At 45.3% G+C, this 27,247-nt stretch overlaps 1 protein-coding gene across 1 annotated transcript; it reads left to right on the top strand.

Annotated features, from left to right (window-relative positions):
* Nucleotides 1–6: 6 nt before the first annotated feature.
* Nucleotides 7–27,228, top strand: VSIG4 (V-set and immunoglobulin domain containing 4). Its single transcript, XM_069100398.1, has 9 exons — nucleotides 7–70; nucleotides 3,919–4,275; nucleotides 5,836–6,114; nucleotides 7,288–7,356; nucleotides 9,651–9,737; nucleotides 9,919–10,005; nucleotides 10,459–10,563; nucleotides 22,899–22,920; nucleotides 24,170–27,228. Exons 1-9 carry the CDS (start codon nucleotides 7–9, stop codon nucleotides 24,387–24,389), a joined length of 1,290 nt encoding a protein of 429 aa, XP_068956499.1. The 3' UTR covers nucleotides 24,390–27,228.
* The last annotated feature ends 19 nt before the right edge of the window (nucleotides 27,229–27,247 follow it).

Below are 27,247 nucleotides of genomic sequence, written 5' to 3'. Positions count from 1 at the left end.
TGGACAATGACTACCATGGCGCTGTTCCTGGGGATGGCCCTCCTGGCCCACCTCTCAGGCCATATGAATGGTAAGAGCTGGACCAGGGGCACCCTTGGGCCTGCCAGCGCTGGGATAGCCAGCTGGGGTCTTGAGGGTGGGGGAGCTCTATTCCCATTGGCCAGGGAAATCCTCTGGAAAGGGAACTGAGCACCAAGTAGCCATCAGGAAGCCCTGAGAGAAGAGCCAAGCATCCTGGGGTATTGTCTAGGGTAAAGAGTGTCACACCTGGTGCCAGAAGATGGGGTCTTAGATGCCACCAGACTCCGGAGTCATGCCTTCCAGGACTAGTTGCTTAACTTATTTGCTCTTCCATCTAGAAAATGGGGAGAATAACATTTGTGCCGGCTTCCTCCTTCACAGGACTTCCATGGGGCTAGCTGGTAATTTTGATTATGGCTTGTTCTAAGTCATAGCCAGGGCTGCCCCAGGAAAGATCCAGAGACTTGGGTCCTAAGACCTAGAATGAAAACTCGTCTTTACTGATAAGTAGCTGGGTAGCTTTGAGCAAGTCCCTTCCCCTCCCTGGGCCTCATTTTCCCCCTTTGAACATTATTAAAACTATCATTCATAGGCAGACTAGGCGACCATTTAGGGATAGGGACCAGACCTGATAGTTCCCTAGACTTGGAGTCAGAAAGACATGAATTTGAATCGTGTATGGCCAGCCAGGTGACGCTAGTTAAGTTACCTCAGTTCTGCTTCCTCATCTATAAAAAGAGGGGCTTGTAGGAGCAGCCAGGTGGCTCAGCAAGTAAGAGCACCGGCTCCAGTGTCAGGATGACCTAGAGATCAAATCTTGGGCTCAGACACTTAGCACCACACCCAGAAATAACTGGCCGTGTAACCTTGAGCAAGTTACTTAACCCCGAGTGCTTTAAAAAAAAAAAAAAAGAGAGGCTTGCATTCAGTGGCCCCCAAGAACCCTTCTTGTTCAGCTACAATCCTAAGAATAGAATTTGGTTGCTATAGGGAACTCCCAGGGGAGGAAACTCCTTCTGATAAAGCAAGTCAGTACCTCCTCTGAAATTTCGAGTCTTCTAGAGTTGCCTAGAGCACGGAGAGGTTGACTAATTGGTCCAGGGTCACTCCATGTCAGGAGGAATTAAAGATGGACCTTGAGCCCTGGATTTCTTGACTCAGAGCCCACTGAGGCTCCCAGGGAATTCTGAAATCAGCCCGCTCGAGCCTCATCCCTTTAGGAAAGGCTATGAGCCCTGTTAAAAACAATCCCCCACCAGGGTGAACATCTAAAGCTGTTATCTGTCACTGACACATGAGTGGTAATGCATTCTATAGCCTCATTGAGGGTCAGGAGACTTTATTACCTACTTGAACTTGGACAAGGCACCTCTGTGCCTCATTTTCCTTATCTGTCAAATTCTCTAGTAGAGGACCTAATTTGAACTGGTTGGTCCATAAGGTCTCTTCCAGATGTGACATTGTCTGTTCCATGTTCTAAGTGTCCCCCAACTTGGAAGGTTCTGACATTCCAAGTTCTAAGGTCACTCCTAGTTTTCACACACCATCATCTACAATTATAAATGGATATTTTGATAAGAAGGAAGCAGCAGGGCATTTGGGAGCTGTTGTGGAGACTCTGGGGGTCCACTGGGTGATGGAAAAAGGTGAACAAAGAGGAGGCTGGGTCAGCTGCATGCACGTTTCTCCCTTCAGACGTAATTGGGTCTTCCTGGAATGCTAAGGAATGATAGATGGGCCCTCCAGGCTTCTCCATTTCACCCTCCCTCCCTTTTCCCATTCTAGCAATTGTCCAGCAATTGTTAGTACTGGGTCAAAGAGCCTACCATTTGCCCCAGGCTCTCCCCAAAGTAAATTTGTGCAGTAGGGAATGCCAGGATTATTATCTGGCCCCTCATTTTACAGAGGAGGAAACTGAGGCTCAGGGAGCTAGGCTCAGATACCAAGCCTTGTGGGGCCCATCACTTGTTCTTTGCTTTCTTCTTGTTGGTCTTTTGTTGAAATCTAGGACTCCACAGCCAGGGCAGACCCTTGACTTCACCCCCTCTCCTGGCCTTTTGACTGTCCCTTCCTGCCCTCTTCTGGGCCTGTTCTGGAGAAAGGACCTGCTGCGAGTCAATGATTGATCCCCATGGTTCTCCGGAGTGAGGAGGACTGCAGAAAGGGAGACCAAAGCCCTCCAGACAGGGGGAGAGGACTGGCACTTTCCAAATTCACCTCTCTTTAAACTATACTTTCTCCCTGTAGAGTTTTGCTAGAAGGACCCCAAAGTTGGGCAGGGTCTTAGAACATAGAATATTAGATATGAGACTGTCGAGGGCTAGTAGGGATTTTAGAGCATAGAATGTCAGAGCTAGCTAGAACGTTAGGATACAGACTAAGAGAGCTTGGGAGGACCTAAGTCTTGAGTGTCGGGGCTAGTAGGGATCTTAGAATGGGGAAGGGCAGAGCCGAAGACCTTATAACATAGGATCATAGAGCTAAGGTTAAGGACAGGAGAGAGCCAGCAAGCCCAGTGGCTATTTCCCTGAAGTGGTTTTATCCTGCCCCCATTTCCAGTAAGGTTAGGGGCATTGCTTAATCCTTATGGCTACTCCCTAGCTCAGAGCTGGGGAAGGAGCAGCTCAGGCCTGCTCCCAAAGAAGGTGCCCCGAAACTCCCTTTCTGGTTTTTCTATCTGTAGCACCTAGGACAGAGCCGGACACGTGGTAATTGCTCACTTCGTTATTGTTGATTAATCCGGGGGCTGACATGGGATGATCAGTCTCTCCTGCCATCTTCCTCTGGATCAATCACCAAGTCTTCATCAAGCACCCATGTTATGCTACCAGAGAAGAGTGGTACAGGGAACAGAGCCTTGGCTCTGGAACCAGAGTGCCTAGATTCATATCCTTTCCCTGTGTGAGGACCTTGGGCAAATCCCTTCCCCTCCCTGGGCCTCAGTTTCCCCTTCTGTAAGATGAAGGGTATATGGCCTCCAAGGTTGCCTCCAGCTAGGACCCTATGTGTGCCATTGGATAACTCCCCTTCCCCTCCCTGGGCCTTGGTTTCCCCTTCTGTAAGATGAAGGGTATATGGCCTCCAAGGTTGCCTCCAGCTAGCACCCTATTGTGCTATTGGATAACTCCCCTTCTCCTCCCTGGGCCTCAGTTTTCTTCTCTGTAAATTGAAGGGTCTGGTTAGGCAGCTCTAGCTGACTCTATGAAGTTGGAGGGAGTGAATCCCTACCGCTTTGGCCATTATGGCCTTCACACTTTAGTGACAGCCAGGAGAGAAGGATGTTGGCTATGGAAGAAATCGTGGATGGTGAGGAGGATGATTGGAGTGGGGGCACAGGTGGGGAAGGTGATGGTGAGGATGATGATGAAGAGAACTGAGGGCACCAGCATGTCCCTTAAAACTCACTCCAGCTGGCCTATCCCAAGCTCTCCCCTTTGTGGCTGCCATTTACCCCTGTCTTGACCACTCTCAAAAAGTCAATCACTCTTAAGACCTTGGACACCAGATTCTCAGCCCTCTCTAGCCATCACAGAAAGAGTTTTGAGATAGATGGGGAGAGGGACCAGAGAAGGGTGGAGAGAGTCATCTAAAGTTCTTGCCTGGGGTTCCCCAGGTCCTGGGAGAATAATGGGCAAATGGGAAAAGTAATATGGGATAGTGGGAAAAGACTGGGCATACTCTCAGCCCTGAGTGTTGTCAGCTGTGTGACCTAGGGTAGGGCCATGCCCTCTCTGATCTTCAGAGAATTTACATTTATTGTCCACATTTACAGAATGTGGACAATAAAATACTACCTACCTCCCGGGATTGGTGCCGCCAGGGAACTTTGGCAACTATAATGCATTGGAGAAATGTTAGGGAGTATTATTATAATGATTTCTATACCCCATCTCCCAGCTGTGCCCACGCTGGAAGGGCCTGTCAAAATGATTGGCCCCTGGAAAGGAAATGTCAACATCGCCTGCACTTATGGGCCCGTGGAAGGTTACAGCCAATTTCTAGTGGAGTGGTTGGTCAAGCAGGAAAATAACCCGGTCACCATCTTTTTGCGAGATGCGTCTGGAGACCACATTCAGCAGGCCAAGTACCGAGGCCGCCTGCAGGTGAGCAGAGAGCCCCCTGGAGATGTGTCCCTGCTACTGGAAACCCTAGAGATGGATGACAGGGGTCGCTACCTGTGCCAAGTAACCTGGAAGGGACCTGATGGCAGGCAGCTGGTGAAAGAGCGCTCAACAGAACTTCAAATCCAGAAACGTGAGTTTGGGACTTGGGGAGAAGGCTTGGGGTGGAATGGGATTGAAACAAGACTAGAGGAGAGGTCCTAAAATCTCTTCCTGGGCTGACATTCTCTATCCTCAGTTCTCAGGCCCATTGCAACTCTGCCATTCACTGCCCCAAGATCGTTCTCAGTTCTGCCATTCTGTGTTCTAAGGTCCCTCCCAGTCATTACATTCCACATTTTAAGGTCCCTGCCAGCTCTGCCTTTCTGTGTTCTAAGTGCCCTCAGTGCTCTGACAGTCTGTGTTCTAAGGGCCCTCCTAACCCTTACCCAGTATTCTGAGGTCTTTCTTAGCCCTTACATTCTGCGTTCTAAGATCCCACCCAGCCCTTGGCATTCTATGTTCTAAGGGCCCTACCAGATGTGACATTCTATGTTCTAAGGGCCCTCCCAATTCTGAAAATCTGTGTTCTAAGGCCCCTCTCAACTCTGACATTCTCATTCTAAGGGCCCTCCCAGCTCTAACATTCTGTGTTCTAAGTGTCCTCCCAGGTCTTACATTCTTTGTTTTAAGAATTTTCCCAGTAGGGGTTACTAGGTGGCACAGTGAATAGAGCACCAGCCCTGGAGTCAGAAGGACCTGAGTTTGGATCTGGCCTCAGACACTTAACACTTACTAGCCATGTGACCTTGGGCAAGTCACTTAACCCCAATTGCCCTGCCTTCCCCCTTCAAAAAAAATCCCATCTCTGACATTCTGAGTTCTGTGTGTCCTCCAGTTCTGATATTCAGTGTTCTAAGGGCCCTCCCAACCTTTACATTCCATGTTCTAAGGTCCCTCCCAGCCCTGACATTCTGTGTTCTAAGTGTCCTCCCAGGTCTAACATTCTATGTTCTGAGGTCCCTCCCAGCTCTGATCTTCTATGTTCTAAGGCTTCTCCAGGCCATTACATTCTGTGTTCTAAGGGTCTTCCAAGACCTTACATTCTATGTTCTAAAGGCCCTCCCCAACCTTACATTCTTTGTTTTAAGAATCTTCCCAGATCTGACGTTCTGAGTTCTATGTGCCCTCCCAATTCTGATATTCTGTGTTCTAAGGGCCCTCCCAACCTTTACATTTCATGTTCTAAGATCCCTCCCAGCCACAACATTCCGTGTTCTAAGGTCACACCCAGCCCTGACATTCTGTGTTCTAAGGGCCCTCTCAGCCATTATATTCAGTGTTCTCAGATCCCTCTGAGCCCTGATGTCCTGTCTTCTAAGGTCCATAACATCTATGACATTCTCCCTTCTAAGCTCCATCCCAGCTCTGACCTCCTTCTCTCTTGGGTCCCTTGTGCCTTTGTGGATGACACCCTTTCTGTTTGCCTTTGCCTTTTCTCCATTCCTCCATTTCTTCGAGCCATCTCTCTCAATCCCATGAGCCGACATTGTGTCTTTTTCTTCATTTTCTGGCCCCTAGACCTGTGCCCCAAGCTGCGCTCCCCTCATGAGGGCCCCAATCACTTCACCTTCCAGCTATGTCCCCCAGGGGTTCACTCTCAGTCCCTGCCTCCTTCCTCACTCCTAACCCTGCCTCTGTTTCCCTCCTGCAGTTCCTGCCTCCAAGCCCCTGGTGACCTCGGGCTCTGGCTATGGTTTCCAGGTGCCCCACGGCATGAGAATCAGTCTTTTGTGCCAGGCCCAAGGCTCTCCACCTATCACCTACAAGTGGTACAAGGGGAAGCCGGATGGCACTCACACCCAGGTGAATTCTCTCGGCACCCTCTTTTTTAAGCCTGCCCAGATCTCTGACTCTGGAATGTACTTCTGCGTGGCCAAGGCTCGTGTCGGCTCTGAACAGATGAGTGACGTTGTCCACTTTGTGGTCACAGGTAAACTGCCACCTCCAAAGCCTGGTTCTCCCACTTGTGGCCCAGGGAGGGTCCTGGGGGCCAGCTTCCAGGGCGCTAGGGAAACTTGGCTTTTTTCTTTGATCTACTTTTGTTAACTGCAAAATTTTGGCAAGTCACCTCCCCCCCAAAACTAAGGCCAGACTTGCTTATCGGGAAATGGAACTGTTCATACATTCACAAGCCTTAAGCATTGGAAGGGATGCTAATAGTCAGTCAGTCAGTCAATCAACAAACATTTATTACTTAATACTCGCTGTATGCCAGGCATAGTGCAGAGCACTGGGGACCCAAAGTAAGGCAAAAAGACCAAAGCTTACATGTCAATGGTCATATCCAGGCCAGCAACAAAAGCTATTTGGGGAGGTGGGGGCAGAGGGCAGTGGGATGGAGATACAAATGTGTCTGGTTTAGCTGATCAAAGACAATGTGCATTATGGGAAGGGTACGAGACATAAAATCGGATCTGAGCTTTAAATATTGCCTCTGACACTCAAACGTCTTTTGTGGGAAGTCAGTTTTGTCCTCCATAAAATGGGAATGATGGTACTGATACCACCTACCTCTTAGCACTAAATAAACTTCAGTTATTATTTACCTGCTTGACAAAGGTACCTAGAACCTCAAAGTCATGCCAGAATCTGCTGGAACCGTCTAGGACTGGTTGTTACCAGCTCACTTTATAGATGGGGAAACTGAGACTCAGAGAAGAAAAGGGACTTGTCCAAGGTCACACAGCTAACAAGTGTGTCAAGTGTCTGAGGCCAGATTTGAACTCAGGTCCTCCTGACTCCATGGCTGGTGCGAATTGCACCACCTAGCTGCCCCCAGCTCATTTTACAGACCAGGAAACTGAAGCCCAGAGAAGGGAAAGGGCTTTCCCAAGATCACACAGCTGGTGAGTGACAGAGCTGGGACTCAAATCAATGTCTTCTAACTCTGCCCCTGGCATCTGGTGACCTCAGAGATCACAACCAGCTGAATCAGCACCTCAGAGCTGGTCAGGGCTGAAGGAGGGCATTTCAGAGGTTGCAGAGATGGGAAGAGAAAAGCTGGGGACACATTGAGTCCCTTGGCCCATAGCAGTTGTCCATGGAGTGGGGAAGGGGGGAAAGAACATGACAATAACTGGCATTCTGTCAACAACCCTGGCAGATTCCTCCAAGAAACCTACATCAACAATGCTGCCTGAGGAACTAACAAACAGTACACCCCACCCTGAAGGTGAGTCCTATGAGTCCTATTGGAGGCTGAGGAAAGGCACCAGGGCCACTAGTGAACCAGGAGGAGACAGATGATGGGCAGGGGCCGCGGGGGCCCTCCAGGAATCCAGAGAAGGCATGAGAGATGGCAGTGCCAGGATACAAGGGTTGGGAATCTTGACTCTGCCACTTCCTGGGCATGTAAAGCTGGACTCAGTATTCCCACCTGCAAACCTGCATTGCCAAAGTCTCTATGAACTAGGAAACTTCAAAGACTTTGATAACAAAATCGTTTTGTGAATTATAAAAGGGCCAGAGAGCTGTGAACCCTTATTATGATGAATGTCTTTCCTGTTCTTAGTCCATATTAGTAATGACACTTCCATGAGAGGCAATCCCTTCCCTTGAGGAGTTTGTAACCTGAAGGGGAAGTCAGGGCTGGCACTTTGGGCCATTCATCATCTAAGAAAGGCCTACATGGGGAGGTGCAGGGCTGGGATGAGAAGGCAAAGGGCAGCTCCTTCCAAGAACTGAGGAGATGAAGCTGATTTCATTCATTCACCCAAGCATTCGTTTACAATGGTCGCAGGATTCTAGGATCAAAGGAGGAAACTGAGGCTTGTGGAGAAGTGACTAGGCCAAGGTCATACAGCTAGTAAATGGCAGAGCCAGAATGCAAATTGAGGCCTCCTCTGTAAAATAAGGGGATTGAGAACTCTTCCAGCTCAGGATCTCATTATCCTGACATCACTTCTGACTGGGCGGCCAGAAGAAGGTACCATTTGACTTGGGCCCTAGAGGATGGGTGAAATTTTGGCAGACAGAGATAGGGGATGGATGAGTGAAGGCATTCTAGGCAAAAGGACTCATGTGAGCAAAGGCATGGAGGTAGGAATATACAGTGTTATTTTGAAGAGAGCTGGGTTTGGTTGGAACACAGAACACATGAAGAAGAAAGTCACTTAAAATAAATGATGAGGGCAGCTAGGTGGCGCACTGAATAGAATGCCAACCCTGGAGTCAGAAGGACCTGAGTTCAAATGCGACCTCAGACACTTGACACTTCCTAGCTGTGTGACCTTGGACAAGTCACTTAACCCCAATTGCCCTGCCGTCACCTCCAAAAAAAAACAAAAGTAAAAATTTTTTTAAATAATAAAAATAAATGATGAATTATGTGCAGTGACAGAGTTTCAACCTCAGAGGTTCTTGAAATCCCAAGTCCAGTCCTTATCCCTTGGTGGCATTATTGGGAATATTTTCTGAGCCTAGATTTGGGCTGAGGCACTGCAGAAGCCCTTTGAGGAAGGGAGGTGGTGTTTTGGGGCTTAGAACGCCTTCTAGTGCCCACCCCCATATAGCACCCTGACTCTGGGAACCTAGAAACACCACCTGATCCTAGCTGTACGACCATGGTCAAGAGATCTTTGTAACCTCTGGAGTCTTCATGTGCAAAGGGACATGTGTGGTGCTCACTTGGTTCTGAGACCCCAGCCTCCATCTCACAGCCTCCCCCCTCAGGATCTTTATACTTCTCCCAAATCCTTCAAGCTGATTTTGCTTATGGCCATAGGAGCCATGGGGAACAGCAAAAATCATGAGACTTAAAAGTCCTCAGTAGAACTTACTGGCTTTGTGACTGTGGCAAGATCACTTGAACCTCTGTGGGCTTCAATTTTCTCACTTGTAAAACAAAGCTAATTGTGCAGTACTCATCTCAATTTGGAAAATGTAACCTACAGCCCAAGCCTTCGGTCTTTGCTTCGTCCTTTGAGAGGAAGAGAACACTGACCTGGGGTCAGAGGATTTGAATTTCCATCTTAGTTCTTCAGCTCTGTAGGTAGAGGTCATGTAACTGTGGAGAAGTCATTTATTTCCTTTCCTAATCTGTGAAATGGGAGGCTTAGGCTAATTTCTAGCAGCCCCTCTGACTTTGCCATCCTCGGCTCTATAGTCCCTCCATCCGCTGGTCTCTAACCTTCCCTTGAGATGGGTTTTCCAAATCCTGGGATACCTCAGTTGTTCTTTGACTCCTCTCTAAGTTCTCAGCACCCTAGCTAAAGACAGTGATGGCCCGGTAGAGGGAAGGCCTAACCAGTTGGGAGGACTACTCAATCAAGCCATGGTTCTCCATGTGACATGTTTGATACATATTTAAGCTTCCAGTTCCTGTGAAGCGTGATCACATGGCCAGGTTGTGGTCCATCTTGACACTTGGAGTCTTTTTCTGCCTAGTGTCCCATGGAATTAGTCACATGTGAGTGTCTCCTGTACTCATTCCCAGTGTCCCCTGATCTCGTTTCCTTGTTTGTATAGTAATACACCAGTCAACCACAGTGACCCCAGCTAGAGACCAGCCATCCACAACAGGCAGCTTTTCGGGGGCAAGCACCACTGGACGAGGTAAGGGTGAGACCAGGGCTTTGCCCTGCTCCTTCTGCTTCCGAAACGCCTTTGAGCTTGGGATCTCCAAGCACCTGGCCTATGCTCCCAGAGGCCCAAAGTAGGAGAGGACCAGGAGGAGAGTGTGCAGGGCTCAGTCCCCCCTGAGTGATAACTGCATCTTGTTTCTCTGTTGCCATAGCAACGCATCCTACCACTACAGAGACATCATCTGGGAAGCAGACAAACACAGAGGTGGGCCATGCTGGAGCCAGCCCTGAAAGACCAGGTAAGACAGCTAGACCTTCTTTCCATTGGAAATTGAAAAGCTCCCCTAGGGGCTTGGCCAATGATCTTCAAGGACCTTGCCAATATACAATGAAGCTCCCTCTCCCTCCCCTAGGAGCACCAGGGAATTTGGGGGTAAGGTCCCTGCACTGCAGGACAATAACAATCTTCCCTCTCCACCCCCCTTCTGGCCCCAGTGTGTTAGGGACAACTTCTCCAGCCAGCAGCCCTGATGTGTCCCCTCTCTCTGTCTTCAGGGACTAAAAAGAAGACTATGTTTAGTGATCCCTAATTAAGCTATAGGACTGTGTTCTTGTCGAGCCCGGGGCTGTGGCCAAGATAGAAAAGGGACAAGTAGGGGAACTGGAAAGTGCAGGGCCCTGGCCTGGGGGAGGGGAATGACCATTGGCCCCCAGCCCACCCCAAAGCCCTCTGGGAATGTCTTCTTTATTAGGTGGACAGGGCCTGCCCCTCTATGCCATCGTCCTTATCGCCTTTCTCTGCATCGCACTGGTGTTTGCCACGATCTTTGGGTTATGTCGGAGGAAATCACACAGTGGTGAGTGTGACAGGGCTTTGTGTTTGTGGGTGTGTGTTTCCTCGGACACTTATTCAATCTTGCAATCTCAGAGCTTTAGGGCACCCTAGAAGTCAATTTGATCCAGCATCCAGGCTTGGCTTGAAGACCTCCAATGACAGTGAACTCACTACCCACCTAGTACCGTCCACTTTGGGACACTACAATTGGCAGGAAATTTGTCCTTATATCCAGCTTCATTCTGCCTCACTATGACATCCTCTGTTGCTCCCGGTTCTACTCTCTGGGGCCGAGCTGAACAAGACTAAATCTTATTCCACATACAGAACAGCCCATCAGATACTTGAAGGCATCCCACATAACTCCTCCTGTCTTCTCTCTGTTAGACACCACAGTTCTGTTCACTCATGTTCAACGATGTGGATTCAATGCCCTTCAGTGTCTTTGTTACCCGCCTGTGGACACCTCCATTTGGTCAATGCCTCCCTCAGATATGACACCCAGAAGTGAACAGAGCCCTCAGTCTGCCCAGGAAAGACCTATTGAATGGGTCATTCACTCACTCACTCAAGTGAGAGAGTGACCCAGTTTCAGTGCTCACAGAATGTCAGAGCTGGGAGGAAACTTGAGGATAATCTACTGCAATCTCTTCATTTTACAGAGGAGGAAAGTAAGGCTCAGGGAGGGGAATGAGTTACCAAGGGCTCTTTCTGCATGGCATCATAGCTTAGGAGACTAGAGAACCTCATGGCAATCATTTACTTGGCATCATCTGTTTGTCTCTACCAAGTGCTCCATGGGGTAACAAGAATGCTCTAGGACAGCTTAAGCTTTTTCCACCCTCCACCCCTTTTCCCATTTTGGCAGCGTTCCTTGGTGTTGTGTGGTCTGAGGGCATGCTCAGTCCAAAGTGTGCATGTTGAGTGTTCAGAACCAAGGCTGCAATGAAGCTGCCCAGTGCAACATGGACCACGGGAAAACACTGCTAGAAACACCTTGGATTCATTACATGTTTGATTTTTAATTAATTTAATTTTTGGTTGTTGCATGTTCAGAAACCTTTTATTGTTGCTAAATTTTTTTCAAGACCCCATATGGGTCACACCCACAGTTTAAGAAGTGCTGCTCTAAGAGGTCAGGAAAGAGGAGAAATCAGTACAGTGGAAAGACCCTAGATTCTGGAGTCTGGAAGAGAAAGTGCTAGGCTTAAGACTAAGAGCATAGGGTTCAAATTCTAAGTCAGAGAATCATAGTTTTAGAATCAGAAGGGACCTTTGAGGCCATATAGTCTCATTTTACAGATGAAGAAACTGAGGTCAAAAAGTGAAATGACTTACCCATGGTCACACACAGACAGTGGCAAAGGTAGGTCCTCTTTACTCCAAATCCACTGATGAATTAACAAGCATTTAGTAAGTGCTTACTGTATACCAGGCACTGTGGTAAGCACTGATGATAAAAAGGTGAAAATACAGTTATCCCTTCCACATTGCAAGGGCTTAGGGGCATGGTGCCTCCATGATCTGGAAAATCTGCACAAAATTTTTTTAATCCTTCCTTCGTACCAGAGAAGAAGTCTGAATTGCTGTAGTATTAAAAGATAAAATGTTATTATATAATACTATGTATATGATATATATTACATTTATATTATAGATAATATATTATATATTACATCTATATTATAAACAATATATTATATATTACATCTATATTATAGACAATATTACATGTACATTACAGACAATATAGTATATATTATAACATATTGCATATAATATGTACAATATATATTATATATTATGCATTTCTGAGTTTCTAATTTTTTCTGTGTCATCTGGTGGCCTTCACATGTTATCTTTCAGCTTCTGCAAAGCTCCCCCCAAATTCCTATTTAATTTCTTATGCTGATCCACAATATATTGAAACCTCAATAGGGAAAGTCGCAATGTGGAAGGGAGAAGTGTTCAGTCCTTGCCTATAGGCAGCTTACATTCCAATAGAGGATATTATCAATATCAATGTCAATAAGTAGGCCCATCCAGGATGTCCATGGAGTAGTTGAAAGGCAGCCTTAGCAGGAAAACACTCATGCCTTGGTGATAGGGAAAGGTCCCCCAGGAAGGTGTTGGAGCTGAGGCTTGCACTTTTCTACAGTATTAGGCATCTCTTGTGGCCTCATTTCTCCATCTGTAAAATGGGGGGGGATTAGACTAGGTAACTTCTGTGTTCCCTTCTACTCTAAAGCCATGATACATAACAAGAGGAGGGAAGGATCAGAGGCATTTCTAGAGAGTGTAAAGCAATGGTTAGAATGCTGTTGAGTTTTTTTTTTTGTTTTGTTTTGTTTTTTTAATTTGTTTACTTTTAGTTAACAAGATTCATTACCACAATTCCTTGAGTTTCAAATTTTCTCTCCTTCCCCCCCTACCCTCCGCCATGGCGGAATTAAATCAAGTATAGGATCTGCAAATACTTTCACATTAAGCATTAGTCAGGTTATAAAGAAGGATTGTAACAGATGGAATGAAGAATGGGAAAGAGGAAACAAAACCAAACAAGAGAACGAAAAAGGACAGGTAGTTTGTTTCAATCTGGGTTCAATCGCAGTTTTTTCTGTGGATGTAAACATCTGTCTCCATCATGAGTCTTTTGGGTTTCACTTATGACTCTGGATTGCTGAGAAGAGTCCAGTTATTCAAAGTTTGTCATCACACATACATTGTGTCTGTAATTGTGTACAAATTTCTCCTGGTTCTACTCTTCTCACTCAGCATCAGTTCGCATAAGCCTCTCCAGGTAAATATGAAATCGATCTGCTCCTCGTTTCTTATAGTGCAATAGTATTCCATTACATTCATATACCACAACTTGTTCAGCCATTCCCCAATTGATGGGCACCCCCTTAATTTCCAATTCTTTGCTACCACAAAAAGAGCAGCTATGAATATTTTTGTACGTATGGGTCTTTTCCCATTTCTATGATCTCTTTGGGATACAACCCTAGAAGTGGTATTGCTGGGTCAAGGGATATGAAATTATTTGTAGTCCTTTGGGTATAATTCCAGATTGCTTTCCAGAATGGTTGGATCAGTTCACAACTCCACCATCAATGCATTAGTGTTCCAATTTGTCCACATCCTCTCCAGCATTTGTCATTTTCCTGTTTTGTCATCTTAGCCAATCTGACTGGTGAGATGTGGTACCTCAGAGTTGTTTTGATTTGCATATCTCTAATCAATAGTGATTTAGAGCATTTCTTCATGTGCTTATAGATATCTTTAATTTCTTTATCTGAAAACTGTTCATTTCCTTTGACCATTTATCAATTGGTGAATGATTTGTATTCTTATAGATTTGGCTCAATTCTCTGTATATTTTAGAAATGAGTCCTTTATCAGAGACATAGGTTGTAAAAATTCTTTCCCAATTTCCCACCTCCCTCTTAATCTTGGTTACATTGGCTTTGTTTGTACAGAAGCTTTTCAATTTCATGTAATCAAAATTATTCATTTTGCATTTTATAATGTTCTCTAATTCTTGTTTAGTCATAAAGTCTTTCCCTCTCCACAAGTCTGATAGGTAAACTATTCCTTGTTTTAGGAGACTGCTTACAGTATCAACCTTTATACCTAGATCATGCACCCATTTAGACTTGATGTTGGCATATGGTGTTAGGTAATGGTCTATGCCCAGTTTCTGCCATACTATATTCCAATTTTCCTAGCAGTCTTTGTCAAATAGTGAGTTCTTATCCCCAAAACTATTCCATTGATCCACTCCTCTGTTCCTCAGCCAGTACCAAGTAGTTTTGGTGACTGCTGCTTTATAATACAGATTGAAATCTGGTATAGCTAGTCCACCTTCCCTAGCATTTCTTTTCATTAATTCCCTTGATATTCTGGACCATTTATTCTTTTTTTTTTTAAGCAATCGCGGTTAAGTAACTTGCTCAAGATTACATGGCCAGTTATTTCTGGGTGGGGTGCTGAGTATCTGAGCCCGGATTTGATCCAGGTCATCCCGACACTGGAGCCGGTGCTCTTACTCGCTGAGCCACCTGGCTGCCCACGGACCGTTTATTCTTCCAAATGAATTTTGCTACTATTTTTTCTACTCTATAAAGTAGCTTTTTGGTAAATTAATTGGCATGGCACTAAATATATAATTTAATTTAGGTAAAATTGTCATTTTTATTATATTAGCTCGACCCAGCCATGAGCAATTGATATTTTTCCAATTAGTTAGATCTGACTTAATTTGTGTGAAAACTGTTTTGTAGTTGTGATCATACAGGTCCTGGGTTTGTTTTGGCAGGTAGATTCCCAAATATTTTATGATGTCTACAGTAACTTTAAGTGGGATTTCTCTTTCTATCTCTTGCTGTTGAGTTTCATTGGAAATATATAGAAATGCCGAGGATTTGTGTGGGTTTATTTTATATCCCGCAACTTTGCCAAATTTATTTATTGTCTCAAGTAGTTTTTCACTTGATTCTCTAGGGTTCTCTAAGTATATCATCATATCATCTGCAAAGAGTGATAGGTTTTGGGGCGGCCAGGTGGCTCAGCGAGTAAGAGCACCAGCGCCAGTGTCAGGATGACCTGGGGATCGAATCTGGGCTCAGATACTTAGCACCACACCCAGAAATAACTGACCGTGTAACCTTGAGCAAGTTACTTAAACCCAATTGCTTAAAAAAAAAGTGATGCCTTCATCTCTTCTTTGCCTAATTTGATTTCTTTGATTTCTTTTTCTTCTCTAATTGCTACTGCTAATATTTCTAGCACCAGATTGAATAAGAGAGGTGATAGTGGACACCTTGTTTCATCCCTGATCTTATTGGAAATGCTTCTAGCTTATTCCCATTACATATAATATTTGCTGATGGTTTAAAATAGATGCTACCTCTTATTTTAAAGAAAGCTCCATTTATTCCTATACTTTCTAGTGTTTTTAATAGGAATGGATGTTGTATTTTGTCAAAAGCCTTTTCTACATCTATTGAGATAATCATGTGGTTTCTACTAGTTTTATTGTTGATATGGTCAATTATGCTGATGGCTTTCCTAATATTAAACCATCCTTGCATTCCTAGAATAAATTCTACTTGATCAAAGTGTATTATTCTTAAGATAAGTTTCTGTAGTCTTTTTACTAATATTTTATTTAAAATTTTTGCATCTATATTCATGAGGGAGATTAGTCTATAATTTTCTTTCTCTGTTTTATCTCTTACTGATTTCAGTACCATATTAAATCCCTTCCTGATATCAGTACCACATTTGTGTCATAAAAAAGAATTTGGTAGGACACCTTCACTAATTTTCCCAAATAGTTTGTAGAGTATTGTAATCAATTGTTCTTTAAATATTTGATAGCATTCACTAGTAAATCCATCTGGCCCTGGAGATTTTTTCCTAGGGAGTTGACTGATGGCTTGTTCAATTTCTTTTTCTGAGATTGGATTATTTAAGTAATTTACTTCCTCTTCAGTTAATCTGGGCAACTTGTATTTTTGTAAATATTCGTTCATTTCCCTAAGATTGTCAAATTTATGTGCATACAATTGGGAAAAATAATTCCTAATTATTGTTTTGATTTCCTCTTCATTGGAGGTAGATTCACCCTTTTCATTTTTGATACTCATAATTTGGTTTTCTTTCTTTTTTATCATATTGACTAAGGGTTTATCAATTTTTTTCAAATGATTTATTAACTTATGATTTACATCATTCATTTCTGCCAGATTTTGAGTTACAAATTTTCTCCCCATTTTCCCCTACCCAGTGCCCCAAAACAGCAGTCCCACAGTATAACCCCTCCTCCGATCTGCTTTCTCCCATATTTTCTCCCATACCCCTTTCAACTTTTCCAGGGGATCTCTATGCCCCCAGTGCCTGTATATCTTATTTCCCAATTACATGTAAAATAGTATTGATAATAATAATTTTATATATATATATATATATATATATATATATGTATGTATTTAAACATTTGATTTTAAAACTTTGAATTCTGGATTCATTCCCTTCCTCCCTTGTCACCCACCCTTACTGGGAAGATAAGCAGTTCAGTATACACTGTATATGTGTGCCTAATGAAAAACAATAACATAGTAGATGCATTGTAAAAGACTGACTATATTTCCCTCCCTCCTATCCCAACTTCCACTTGTATTCTCTTATTTGATCCCATTCCTTTTCAAAAGTGGGTGCTTCCATCTTCCCTCTCCCCCAGTCTGCCCTCCCTTACATCATCCCCCTTGTCATCCCTTTCCCGCCTACTCTCCTGTAGGGTGAAATACCCTATTTAGTGTGTATTTCATTCCCTCCTCAAGCCAAATTCAATGGGAATAAGGTTGACCCATTCCCTTTTCCCTTCCTATTCTTCCCCTCCATTGTAACCATTTTCCCTTGCCTCTTCTATATGAGATAGTTTACCCCATTCTGTCTCTCCCCAAGTCCTCTAATTATATTCCTCTCACCTCTTAATTTCACCTTTTAAGTATCATCCCTTCCTGTTAAATTGGTACTGTGCCCTCTATCTATGTATACCTCTGTGTATACCTCTATCATGTGTATATATGTAAACATATATACACGTTCACGTATGTATTCATATGCCCATATACCCTCATATATAGACATATATATGTAGCAGCAAGCACCCCAGCGTCTCCAGGGTGGCTGCTCACACAGGTTCTTAGATCTGCTTTGAGAAAGGAAAGCAACTCAAAATGGGTTAACAAGCTTACTTTAATCAGTCAAATATATATCGTTTACCTCGTTCAGGGGAAAAAGGTCAGCACCCTGAACTTCAAAGTATACAGGCAGAATTATCAAGACAGAAGCAGATCAAGTAGACAGCTTTCCAAACTGTCCAACCATTACATCCATACCAAATCAACATCTGGGTTTCAAAGCCAGGGAGCTCTGGACAATGGCTTCCCAGAATCCAGATCAAATCACAGAACACTTCTCAAAGTGAGCCCCAAAACAAAGCTACACGTCAGGGCTTATATAGCCTCCTCCTGGCTCAGAAAATGTAACAACCTTATTGACTCACTGGCCAATCAAGAAGTATCTACTGAAAAACAAGGCTCCCACCCCAGGCTCCAGGTGCACTTTAGCCTAGGGGCATGGAAGATCTTTAAAATTTACATTCCCATTACTATATATATATATATATATATTCCCTTCAACTACTGAGAAAGGTTTCATAAGTTACAATTATTACTTTTCCATGTAGGAATGTTAATAGTTCAACTTTGATAAGTTTCTTATGATTTCTTTTTCCCGTTTACCTTCTCATGCTTCTCTTGCTTCTTGTATCTGAATGTCAAATTTTCTATTCAACTCTGTTTTTTTTTTTCAGCAAGAATGCCTGAAAGTCCTCTATTCCACTGAATGACCATATTTTCCCCTGAAACATGATACTCAGTTTTGCTGGGTAGGTGACTCTTGATTTTAATCCCAGCTCCTTTGACCTCCGGAATATCATATTCCAAGCCCTTTGATCCCTCAGTGTAGAAGTTTCCAGATCCTGGGTTATCCTGATTATGTTTCCACAATATTCATATTGTTTCTTCCTGGCTGCTTGTAATATTCTCTCCTTAATCTGGGAATTCCGGAACCTGGCTATAATATTCCTAGGAGTTTTCTTTTTTGGGATCTTTTTCAGGAGGTGATCGGTGGATTCTTTCAACCTCTATTTTGCCCTCTCGTTCTAAAACATCAGGGCAGTTTTCTTTGAGAACTTCCTGGAGGATGCTTTCCAGGCTCTTACTTTGGTCATGGCTCTCAGGCAGTCCAATAATTTTTAAATTATCTCTCCTAGATCTATTTTCCAGGTCAGTGGTTTTTCCCATGAGATATTTCACCTTGCCTTCTATTCTTTCGCTTGTTTGGATCTGTTTCACAGCATCTTGATTTCTCATAAAGTCATTACCTTCCATTTGCTCCAATCTAATTCTGAAGCTATGATTCTCCTCATTGAGCTTTTGAGGTTCATTTTCCATCTGGCAAATTCAGCTTTTTAAGACATTCTTCTCCTCATTGCCTTTTTGAGCCTGTTTTGCCATTTGAGTTAGTCTGTTTTTTTAAGGTATGATTTTCCTCAGTCAGGCTGTTGACTCTCATTTCATAATTTTCTTGCATCGTTCTCATTTCTCTTCCCAATTTTCCCTCCACTTCTCTTATCTGCTTCTAAACGTCTTCTATGGCCTGTAACCAGCTCGTATTTTCCTTTGAAGCTTTTGGTGCAGGAGTTCTGACTTCACTGTCTTCCTCCTGTTCCATGCTTTGCTCCTTTTTGTCCCCAAAATAGGAGTCTAATGTTGGAATCTTCTGTCTGCTTTGTTTCCTTTGCCTGGTCATGTCACCCCTCAGTCACTTGACCCCTGGGCTTTTTGCCACAGTAGGACTCTGCCACCAGACAGGGGAGCTTTTGTCCCAAATGCTGGGGTTTTCTCAGTTGCTGGAGGTATTTAGGTGGGAGTCTTTGGAGGAGGTGGGGGAGAAGAGAGGACAGCCCTTCTTGGAGGCTCCAGTCTTGCTCTATGCTTTCACAGCAGAATCACCTTCTCTTTTCTCTTGGTCCTACCCCTCCCCTATCCCTACTACAACAGCCTGGCTCACACCTACCTTTGCATGGTCAGAGTTAAAGGAATCTAGGGCATGAAATGAAAAAGCAATAGCTTTTCAAGTTAGTCTAGCAAAACAGCAACCCTATGCTCTATAACTTTCAATGGTTCTCATTGCCTTCAGGATAAAGTCCAAGCTCATCAGTCTGGTATTAAAGTCTCATCATGCTTTGGTCCCTTCTTTTCCCAACTTCTAACCTAGTTGAATTTATATCAGTGATTCTAGGATGGTTCAACATTAGGAAAATAATTTTAAAATTGTCTTGATTAGACACAGAAATAACCTTTGACAAGATACAACATTCATTTATATTAAAAACCCTAAAACTTACAGGTAAGGAAGGGGAAGGAAAGGACATAAGCCTTTATGTAGTGCCTACTCTGTGCCAGGAATTGTGTTAAACAGTTTTTACAAATATGATCTCATTTGATCTGCACAACAACCCTGGGAGGTAAGTGCTATTATTGTCCCCATTTTACAGGTGAGGAAACTGAGGCAAATGAATAATAAGATCAAAAGTATATATTTTAGCCAACCACTAGAATTATCCACAATGGTAAAATAGCAAAAGTTTTTCCCAATACGCCCAGGGGTAAAGCAAGGATGCCTCCCTTCTCTGCACCACTATTTCAGAGACTACCTGGCCTAACCTCTTCTCCTTTTACAGAGGAAGAAACTGAGGCCAAGAGAGGTTGCTTAAAGCCATACAGGGACTGACAGAGAGAGTGTTTGTACCCAGATTCTCTGACTCAAAAGCCAGTTTTCTTTCCATGGAATCACCATCAGTAAAGAGGCAAAAAACACTTCAAATTTTGCCTCTTCCTATGCCCCATTCTCTGGTTAGACTGACCTCCACCCATAAATGGTCTCCATTGCTCTCTCCTGAAATGTCTTTTCCCCTTCTCTCTCTATCCATATCTTCTCCATGCATGAATCTGGCCCCAATCCCTCCCTCCTCACTCCCTTTTCCCCTGATCACCCCACTGTCCTTTCTCTCCTCTGACTTTCCCAAAGCAAACTGCTTTTCCGCATGTCATTCTCCTGCTTGCCACCACCAGCGACTCCCCAAAGAAAACATCAGCGCTTCCCAAATCTGTTCTTTCTCATGGCACAATATTCTTCGACGTGAGAAGTGAGGGCACAATGAATGTTTAAGTTGGCAGCCCTGGGGGAGAATCAGGAGCCTCTCATGTACACAGTTTCCCTTCAGTAAGAAAGCAACTGTTTTTATTGAGTTCTTTGCTAGTCCAAGGTCTGACGTGTTTCAAGGTTAGTGTGTATGTATAAGGCATATGAGTAATGGGCCTGTTCTATTTATTTTGCAAATACTGTACTTATAATTCTGTGTGTGCTGGGAGAGCAAAATTTATATTAACCACTTAATTTATACATTTTCTTTGATCTGCAACAACATACATTTAAAACTTTGTGGCCTGCCCAGAGATGCTCAGGGCTCACTTGCAAATACCCTTTGAGAATCCAGGATAAAGGCCAGATTCAGGCTCCAGACACTCTGGGCCCTTCAGGCCCGACCCTTTCCTGCCTTTTCCATTTCTCTCTCTCCCTATGCCCCTTCCTATGCCCTCTGCTAAGGCTTGGTTCTCGCCATCTTCACATACTGCTGGTATTACTGTTGCAGAAGTTTTATATGGTTAGTTATACTTTCGGGTGTGTGAGTCTCATTTCCCCATCTTGACTAGGTGCTCCCTGAGGGCAGGAACTGTGTCTTACATCTTTCTGTCCAGAGTCAATGCCCTAGGGAATGTCTCTTTCTTTCTCCCCCTCATCTCCCACTTGGATTTTCTCCTTTCAAAAGCTGGAAAATTTACTTAATTCCTAAATTTGGCTTCTTTCTCCTAGACTTAACATGAATTTATCAATCCCTTATGGACACTAAATATCTGCTCCCTCTGTGAAAATGTGTTCCATTTGGCCCCAGAGGGTAGCCCCAGAAGCAATGAGGCAGATGAAGGCTTGACAGGAATCGAGCCAAGTCAACAAGTACTTAGTGAATGTTCCAGCCATCATGCTAAGTGTGTCAGGATAAACTTCCTAACAACTGTGGGATGGGCTGCCTTGGAAAGAAGTGAGTTCCCTATCACTAGAGGTATTCAAGTGAAGACCACCGAGTGGGATGTTGTGAAAAGAATTCCTGCTCACATAAGGCCCTGGATGGCCTCTGAGGTCCCTTCCAATTCAGAAAATCTGTGACTTGGTCAGTGAATTTTAGACCCAGACAACTTGGTTCAATTGTCTTATTTTGTATGGGTCAGGTGACTTGCTCAAAATCTCACAGTCTGCTGTGTATTTGGCCCAAGAAATGTCAGGAGGTAGGAATGGAATGAGGGGCACCATCTTTGGGCCTTCCATCCAATCCAATGGTGGATGCCATTGGACCAGGGCTTAGCTTACCCAACTGATTCTTCTTCCATTGGTTATGCCTCTTTGGTCCCCCATCAAGGGTCCCTGGTGGCTTTCACTCAGTGTGTCTGCTTCCTGGCTTATTAGGAACCACTCTCCTCAAGGACGCCCAGGGCCAGGGAAGATCTGCCCTGGGGGCCCTCCTGGAAGGATTGAGCATGGCAGGGTGGGACAGAGACTAGAGCTGACATGAGCAGAGTCAACCTGTTGACTAAAAAACTCAAAAAAAAAAAAGGGGGGGCAGCCAGGTAGTACAGTGAGTAAGAGCACTGGCCCCAGTGTCAGGATGACCTAGGGATTGAATCCGGGCTCAGTCACTTAGCACCCACCCAGAAACACCTGGCCATGTAACCTTGAGCAAGTTACTTAACCCCAATTGCTTAGGGGCGGCCAGGTAGCTCAGCAAGTAAGAGCACGGTCTCCAGTGTTGGGATGACCTGGGGATCAAATCTGAGCTCAGATACTTAGCACCATACCCAGAAATAACTGGCCGTGTAACCTTGAGCAAGTTACTTAACCCCAATTGCTTAGGGGTGGCCAGGTGGCTCAGCGAGTAAGAACCCCGGCTCCAGTGTCGGGATGACCTGGGGATCAAATGTGGGCTCAGATACTTAGCACCACACCCAGAAATAACTGGCCGTGTAACCTTGAGCAAGTTACTTAACCCCAATTGCTTAAAAAAAAAGTCCTTAGTCAGACTAAAGACTGTTATAAGGACAATAAGCCTTGCGCTCTACTGCCTTTTACAAAGCATCTGTTATGGAATCAAGCCACACATCAACCCTGTGAGACAAGCACTAGAACTATGATTGTCCCTCTTTTACAAATGAGGATTCTGAAGCTTAGAGGAAAGTGACTTGGTCAAGGTCACTTCGCTGAGAAGGCCTGATAGAATGGGAAGGGCACTAGATTCAGAGGCATTATGCCACTTATTAGCTGGGTGGCCCTTTTCCTCCTCATCTCCAAAATGGGAATAATCATGCTTGAATGTGAGGAAAACCCTTTGTAAAGCTTCAAGGGCTAGAGATATTCCACGATGGCAGGGCTGGATGGGTGAGGGAGAACATGGGCTCCAATTTGTCCCCCTCTCATCCTTCCACATACCCTCTAGCCGCTCTCCACTCAGGAAGCTCTCCTTGGACGCCGAGGGGAGATACCCTCCTCCCAGCGCTCAACCCAGTCATGGATCTTGACCACACCTGTCTGGCTAGTAGAGATGCCCAGACCTGTCCCTGGGTGCTACTGCTACCCAGGGGCTCCCATTGTGACCCTTTGTCTTTTTTGCAGAGCACACCTATGAAGTGGCCAGGTAAGATTAATCCCCTCCTCCCCCACCTCCTTCTCCCCCTCCTTTCCCTCCTCCCCCTCCTCCTCCACCTCCCCTTCCTCCCCCTCTTTCCCCTCCTCCCCCTCCTCCCCCTCGTCCTGTCCTCCACTTCCTTCCCCTCCTTCCCCTTCCCCCCATCAGCCTCCTTGGGACTAACTGGCAGACATTAGGGCAGACCAGGCTTAGGTTTCATTCAAAGAGTCACAGGCTTTAGCACTGGAAGGGACTCCCAAGACCATCGAGTCCAATGTCTTCATTTTATGTTTTAGACGTGATTCTACAACCAAATGACCGAGCTGGGAACTGAACCCAGGTCTCCCAACTCTGCTTCTGGGGCTGAGGAAACAGCCCTACCTTCATCAGCTCCATTCACTCATTTAGTCACTAATTATTCCTCAAGTACCTACTATGTGCTAGGCCCATGCTGGGCACTTGGGACACAAAGACAGAAATACAGTAGGCACTTTCATCGAGATACTTCTATACTATGGAGGGAGTGAGATGAATTGGTCCAAAATAGATAATCGTTCCTAAGGTGGAGGAGGGCAACCAGGCCCTACCCCCTGGTGGGAGCTGGGATTTAAGCTGGACCTTGAAAGAAGAGAGGGATTCTATGAGGAAAAAATGAGGTCAGCCTCAAAGAGGGGGCCACAGACTTACAAAGACATGGAGGTGGGAAATTGAAGAAGGGGAATGTGTAAACCTAGAATGGTAGCCTGGAACTAGATTGTGAAGTAGCTTTCAAGGACTTTATCCTGGAGGCAAGAAGGAGCTACTGATGTTTGTTGAACAGGAGAGTGACCTAATTGGATCTGTGCTTTAGGAATAGCAAATTTAGTGGCTGTGGGGGAGATGGGGAGGATGGGCAGTGGGGAGAAACTACAGGTGGAGGGAAACTAGTTAGGAGAGGTGATGAGGACATGACCTGGGCCTTTCCAGCTCCAGAGCTAGGATGTTATGTGACCTTGGACAAGTCACTTCCCCTCTCTGGGTCTCAGTTTCCCCCTCTGTAAAATGGAGGGATTGGACAAAGTGGCCTCTGAGAGCCCTGCCAGCTCCAGAACTTGTGCACAACATTGTGAGTAGACTTTCTCCATTTTATAGATAGGAAAGATGACGAAAGGCCTCAGGACAGGGGGACCCTGGGTCCTGTTCTCATCCTTCCCCAGCTCTCCCTGAGCCCCTTCTTCCACTCTGTTCCCTTCTCCACCTTGGGTGTTGTTGGCTACAGGATGAGTACAGGAGATGTCCCCCGGGTTTCCATCTTCTCTGGGGTCATAGAAGAGGCAGCAGCTGAGACCAAGGCCTTTGAGAATGAGTACCACAAGGACCCTACCAGCAACCAGGATTACCAGATAATCACCCAGGCCAACAGTGACTACGCCCGGCTGCTGTGTGGGAGCAGCTCAGCCGAATTAGAGATACAAGAGAATGGAAAACCCAGCTGCTGAGGACAATGGGACTGAGTGGGGATCCAGAGGGCCCTGCCACTGGCCTGGCTTGGCCTGCCTTCCCTTTCTCCCTCTCAGAGATAGGAAGGGTACCCCCCAACCCATTCTGTCCATACCCCTGCTGCATCCCATACCATCCCCTCCCATCTCCTGACACAGACCCCTTGGTTCCTAGCCAATAGGACATGGTATTTCTGGGAAAATTTAGCTTGGAAAGTTGATATTGTAGGTGCCAGCTTTGCCCCCAACTTTAGGCCCCCCTGCCTCCCCATCCTGATAATGCAAAGAAACACCAGCCCCAAGCTTGGCCACCAGAGGACGAGTTACACACACACACACACACACACACACACACACACACACACACACACACATAGGGTTTCTTCATATTTCTTTGGGTCTAGAAGAAAGGGTGATGAATTGAAATTACTGGGCATTTGGGCTCTGTGCCTACTGCCCAGCACATCTTTGGTGCTCAATAAAGGTTTGCTAATAAGAGAGCGATGAAAGTGCACTAAGTCAATCCCACTGATCTCTCAGGGTGTGAAATATTATTTCTCTTCTTCCCATATGTGGCTACTTCCTCCATAGCTTCCCACCCTGGGCCATCCGGGGCCATGTCTTTCCATGAATCCTCCAAAGAGGATCTGCCTTCATCTGGCTCTTTGGACAGCACCTGGATACTCATAAGAGGATCCGCCTTCATCTGGCTCTTTGGGTACTCACAAGGCCTCACCTCCCTTCCCATAATCCCACACTTCTCAGATGCTGTCTTACATGGGACTTTTTGCTCCTAAGGCATCATTGCTGATATATTATTGGTATATATATTGGTGATATACTCTGTGTGCCAGGAGTTAAAAGACCATAGAAATTTAAAGCTTGATAGGACTACCCTCAGTTTATAGGTGAGGAAACTGAGGTCCAAGGAGAAGGGACTTATCCAAAGACACATATAGGATCCTGCCTCAAGAGCCCTACAGAATGGCCTTCAGAAGCCATCCAGTCGACCCCCTTCATTTTGCAGAGAGGGAAACTGAGGTACAGAGATGCAAAGACACTTACTGAAGGCCACACAGCTACTGAGTGGGAAGATTTGTATTCAAATCCAGATCTCCCAAGCCCTGTCCCAGTAGTCATTCCATTGTACCATGTGTCTTTCCATATTCTGTTAAATCACTTGTAATTTTGATTTAAATAGTGGTGCACATTCGTATAGTGCTGGAAAGTTTGCAGAGCCCTTCTAACTGTGATCTCATTTGATCTTAACAACAATCACAAGAGGTAGGTGCTATTATTATCCCTGTTTTACAGAGGGGGAAACTGAGGCACAGAAGGGTAAGTGACTTCCCCAGGGTAACATAGCTAACAATCATCAGAGGCAAAATTTGAACTCAGGGTCTCCTGACTCCAAGTCCCATGATCTCTCCACTGTCAGCTCTGCAAGGCTCCCAATGAAGCCATTCTGCTCTCTTCTTCCAAGGCCCTCATCCTGCTGCCAGGCTTCTCTTAGCGATAATCCCCAGAGTGGCTCATTTTCATAGAGTGTGCCTCAAAACACTTTCTTCAGAACAGTTCTTTGAGGTAAGGAGTGAAGCATTAGTGTCCCCATTTTCCAGACGAAGAGAGATAAAGGGCCTTGCCTGAAGGTAGCACAGGGACTCCAACCTCCACCGTGGAGGGTAGATTCAGGCCTTGACAGTGGACTCTTGGTCAGGTCACTTGGATTGGACTAACTGGCCTCTGAGGCCCCTTCCAGTTCTAGATCCATGAGCCTAGTGTGACCTTTTACAAGTCCCTTCCCCTCCCTGGGCCTCAGTTTCCTCATCTGGAAAATAAGGTGGTAGGACTAGCTGGCTTGTAGGATCTATGAGCCAGTGATCTCATCCCTTTCCCTTTCTCTTCTCACCCTGATGGACAGGTAATTTAATGCTGGTCCTTCACATCTCCTGATTACTAAATTTATCCATAAGCAAGGTAGAAAGCTGAGACAGTAGTTTCTGCAGAGAGTTAAGAAGCCCTAAGAGGAAGACATGAAATCTGAGACTCTAGGCAAAGCATGAGGGGTCCCCTTCTACCTTGGAACCCTGACCAGTGACCATCCCGCCTATCATTTAGTGAGAGGGAGGAGAGATGGAGATGAACAGGGGGAGCTAAGCAAGGATCAGAAGGATAGACACTGAGGTCAAAAGGCCATGCCCATGCTGAACAGGCACCAGACTGCATGTGCCAACTGTGATAGTAATGGCAATTAAAGATTCCCCTGTATTGGCTTGGTTTTCAAATTGATTGTATTAAAACCCAGAGTTTGTTAATCCCACCTGTGGGATGGACTTGTTGATGTGAAAAGAAAGTCCTGAAGTGGGAGGAGCTGGTGATGTAGATTTGGAGAGTCAAGAGAGAGGCAGAAGATCTTTTTGGTAGCAGCACCTCGTGGAGAGAGAGAGACTAAGAGAATTGCTGGTGGCCGCTTTGAATTGCCCTGGACTTTTGAGACCTGCCCCCTGAGCTGCCAAGGACTGAGGAGACATGGCTGTTTTGCTGGTACTTTGTCTGTCTGTTTTGATGTTGTTTTGCCAGATTTGTCCACTGGTGAAAGACAGTCCTTTTGTTGAAGAAGTCCTGGAACCTGGCTGTTCGCTAAGAAGCCCTGAGACTGTCCTGCAGACAGAGAGTGAATACTGTCCACTGGTGAGGGACAGTGCTGTTGTTGCAGGGGTCTGGGAGCCTTTCTGTTGGTTCAGAAGCCCTGAAGAAGGATTTTCTTGTTGTATGTTTACAGAAATCCTGGGAGAGGGCTTTGCTAATGTGTTCAGGGGTTCTAGGACTGTTCTACAGACAGAGGATAAATTCATGAA

This window comes from Petaurus breviceps, unplaced genomic scaffold (genome assembly GCF_028583685.1).
Source record: "Petaurus breviceps papuanus isolate PSGF00001 unplaced genomic scaffold, PetGlider_PUasm1.0 400, whole genome shotgun sequence".
Taxonomy (NCBI): Eukaryota; Metazoa; Chordata; class Mammalia; order Diprotodontia; family Petauridae; genus Petaurus; species Petaurus breviceps.
This window is presented reverse-complemented; position numbering and strand designations above follow the sequence as displayed.

What these genes read in the sequence shown, in the direction of transcription:
- VSIG4 (XM_069100398.1), top strand. Translation starts at nt 7, where the DNA reads ATGACTACCATGGCGCTGTTCCTGGGGATGGCCCTCCTGGCCCACCTC. An exon ending in CCTCTCAGGCCATATGAATG is followed by an intron (nt 71 to 3,918) that starts GTAAGAGCTGGA and finishes CCCATCTCCCAG; the next exon opens with CTGTGCCCACGCTGGAAGGG. An exon ending in GGCAAGCACCACTGGACGAG is followed by an intron (nt 9,738 to 9,918) that starts GTAAGGGTGAGA and finishes CTGTTGCCATAG; the next exon opens with CAACGCATCCTACCACTACA.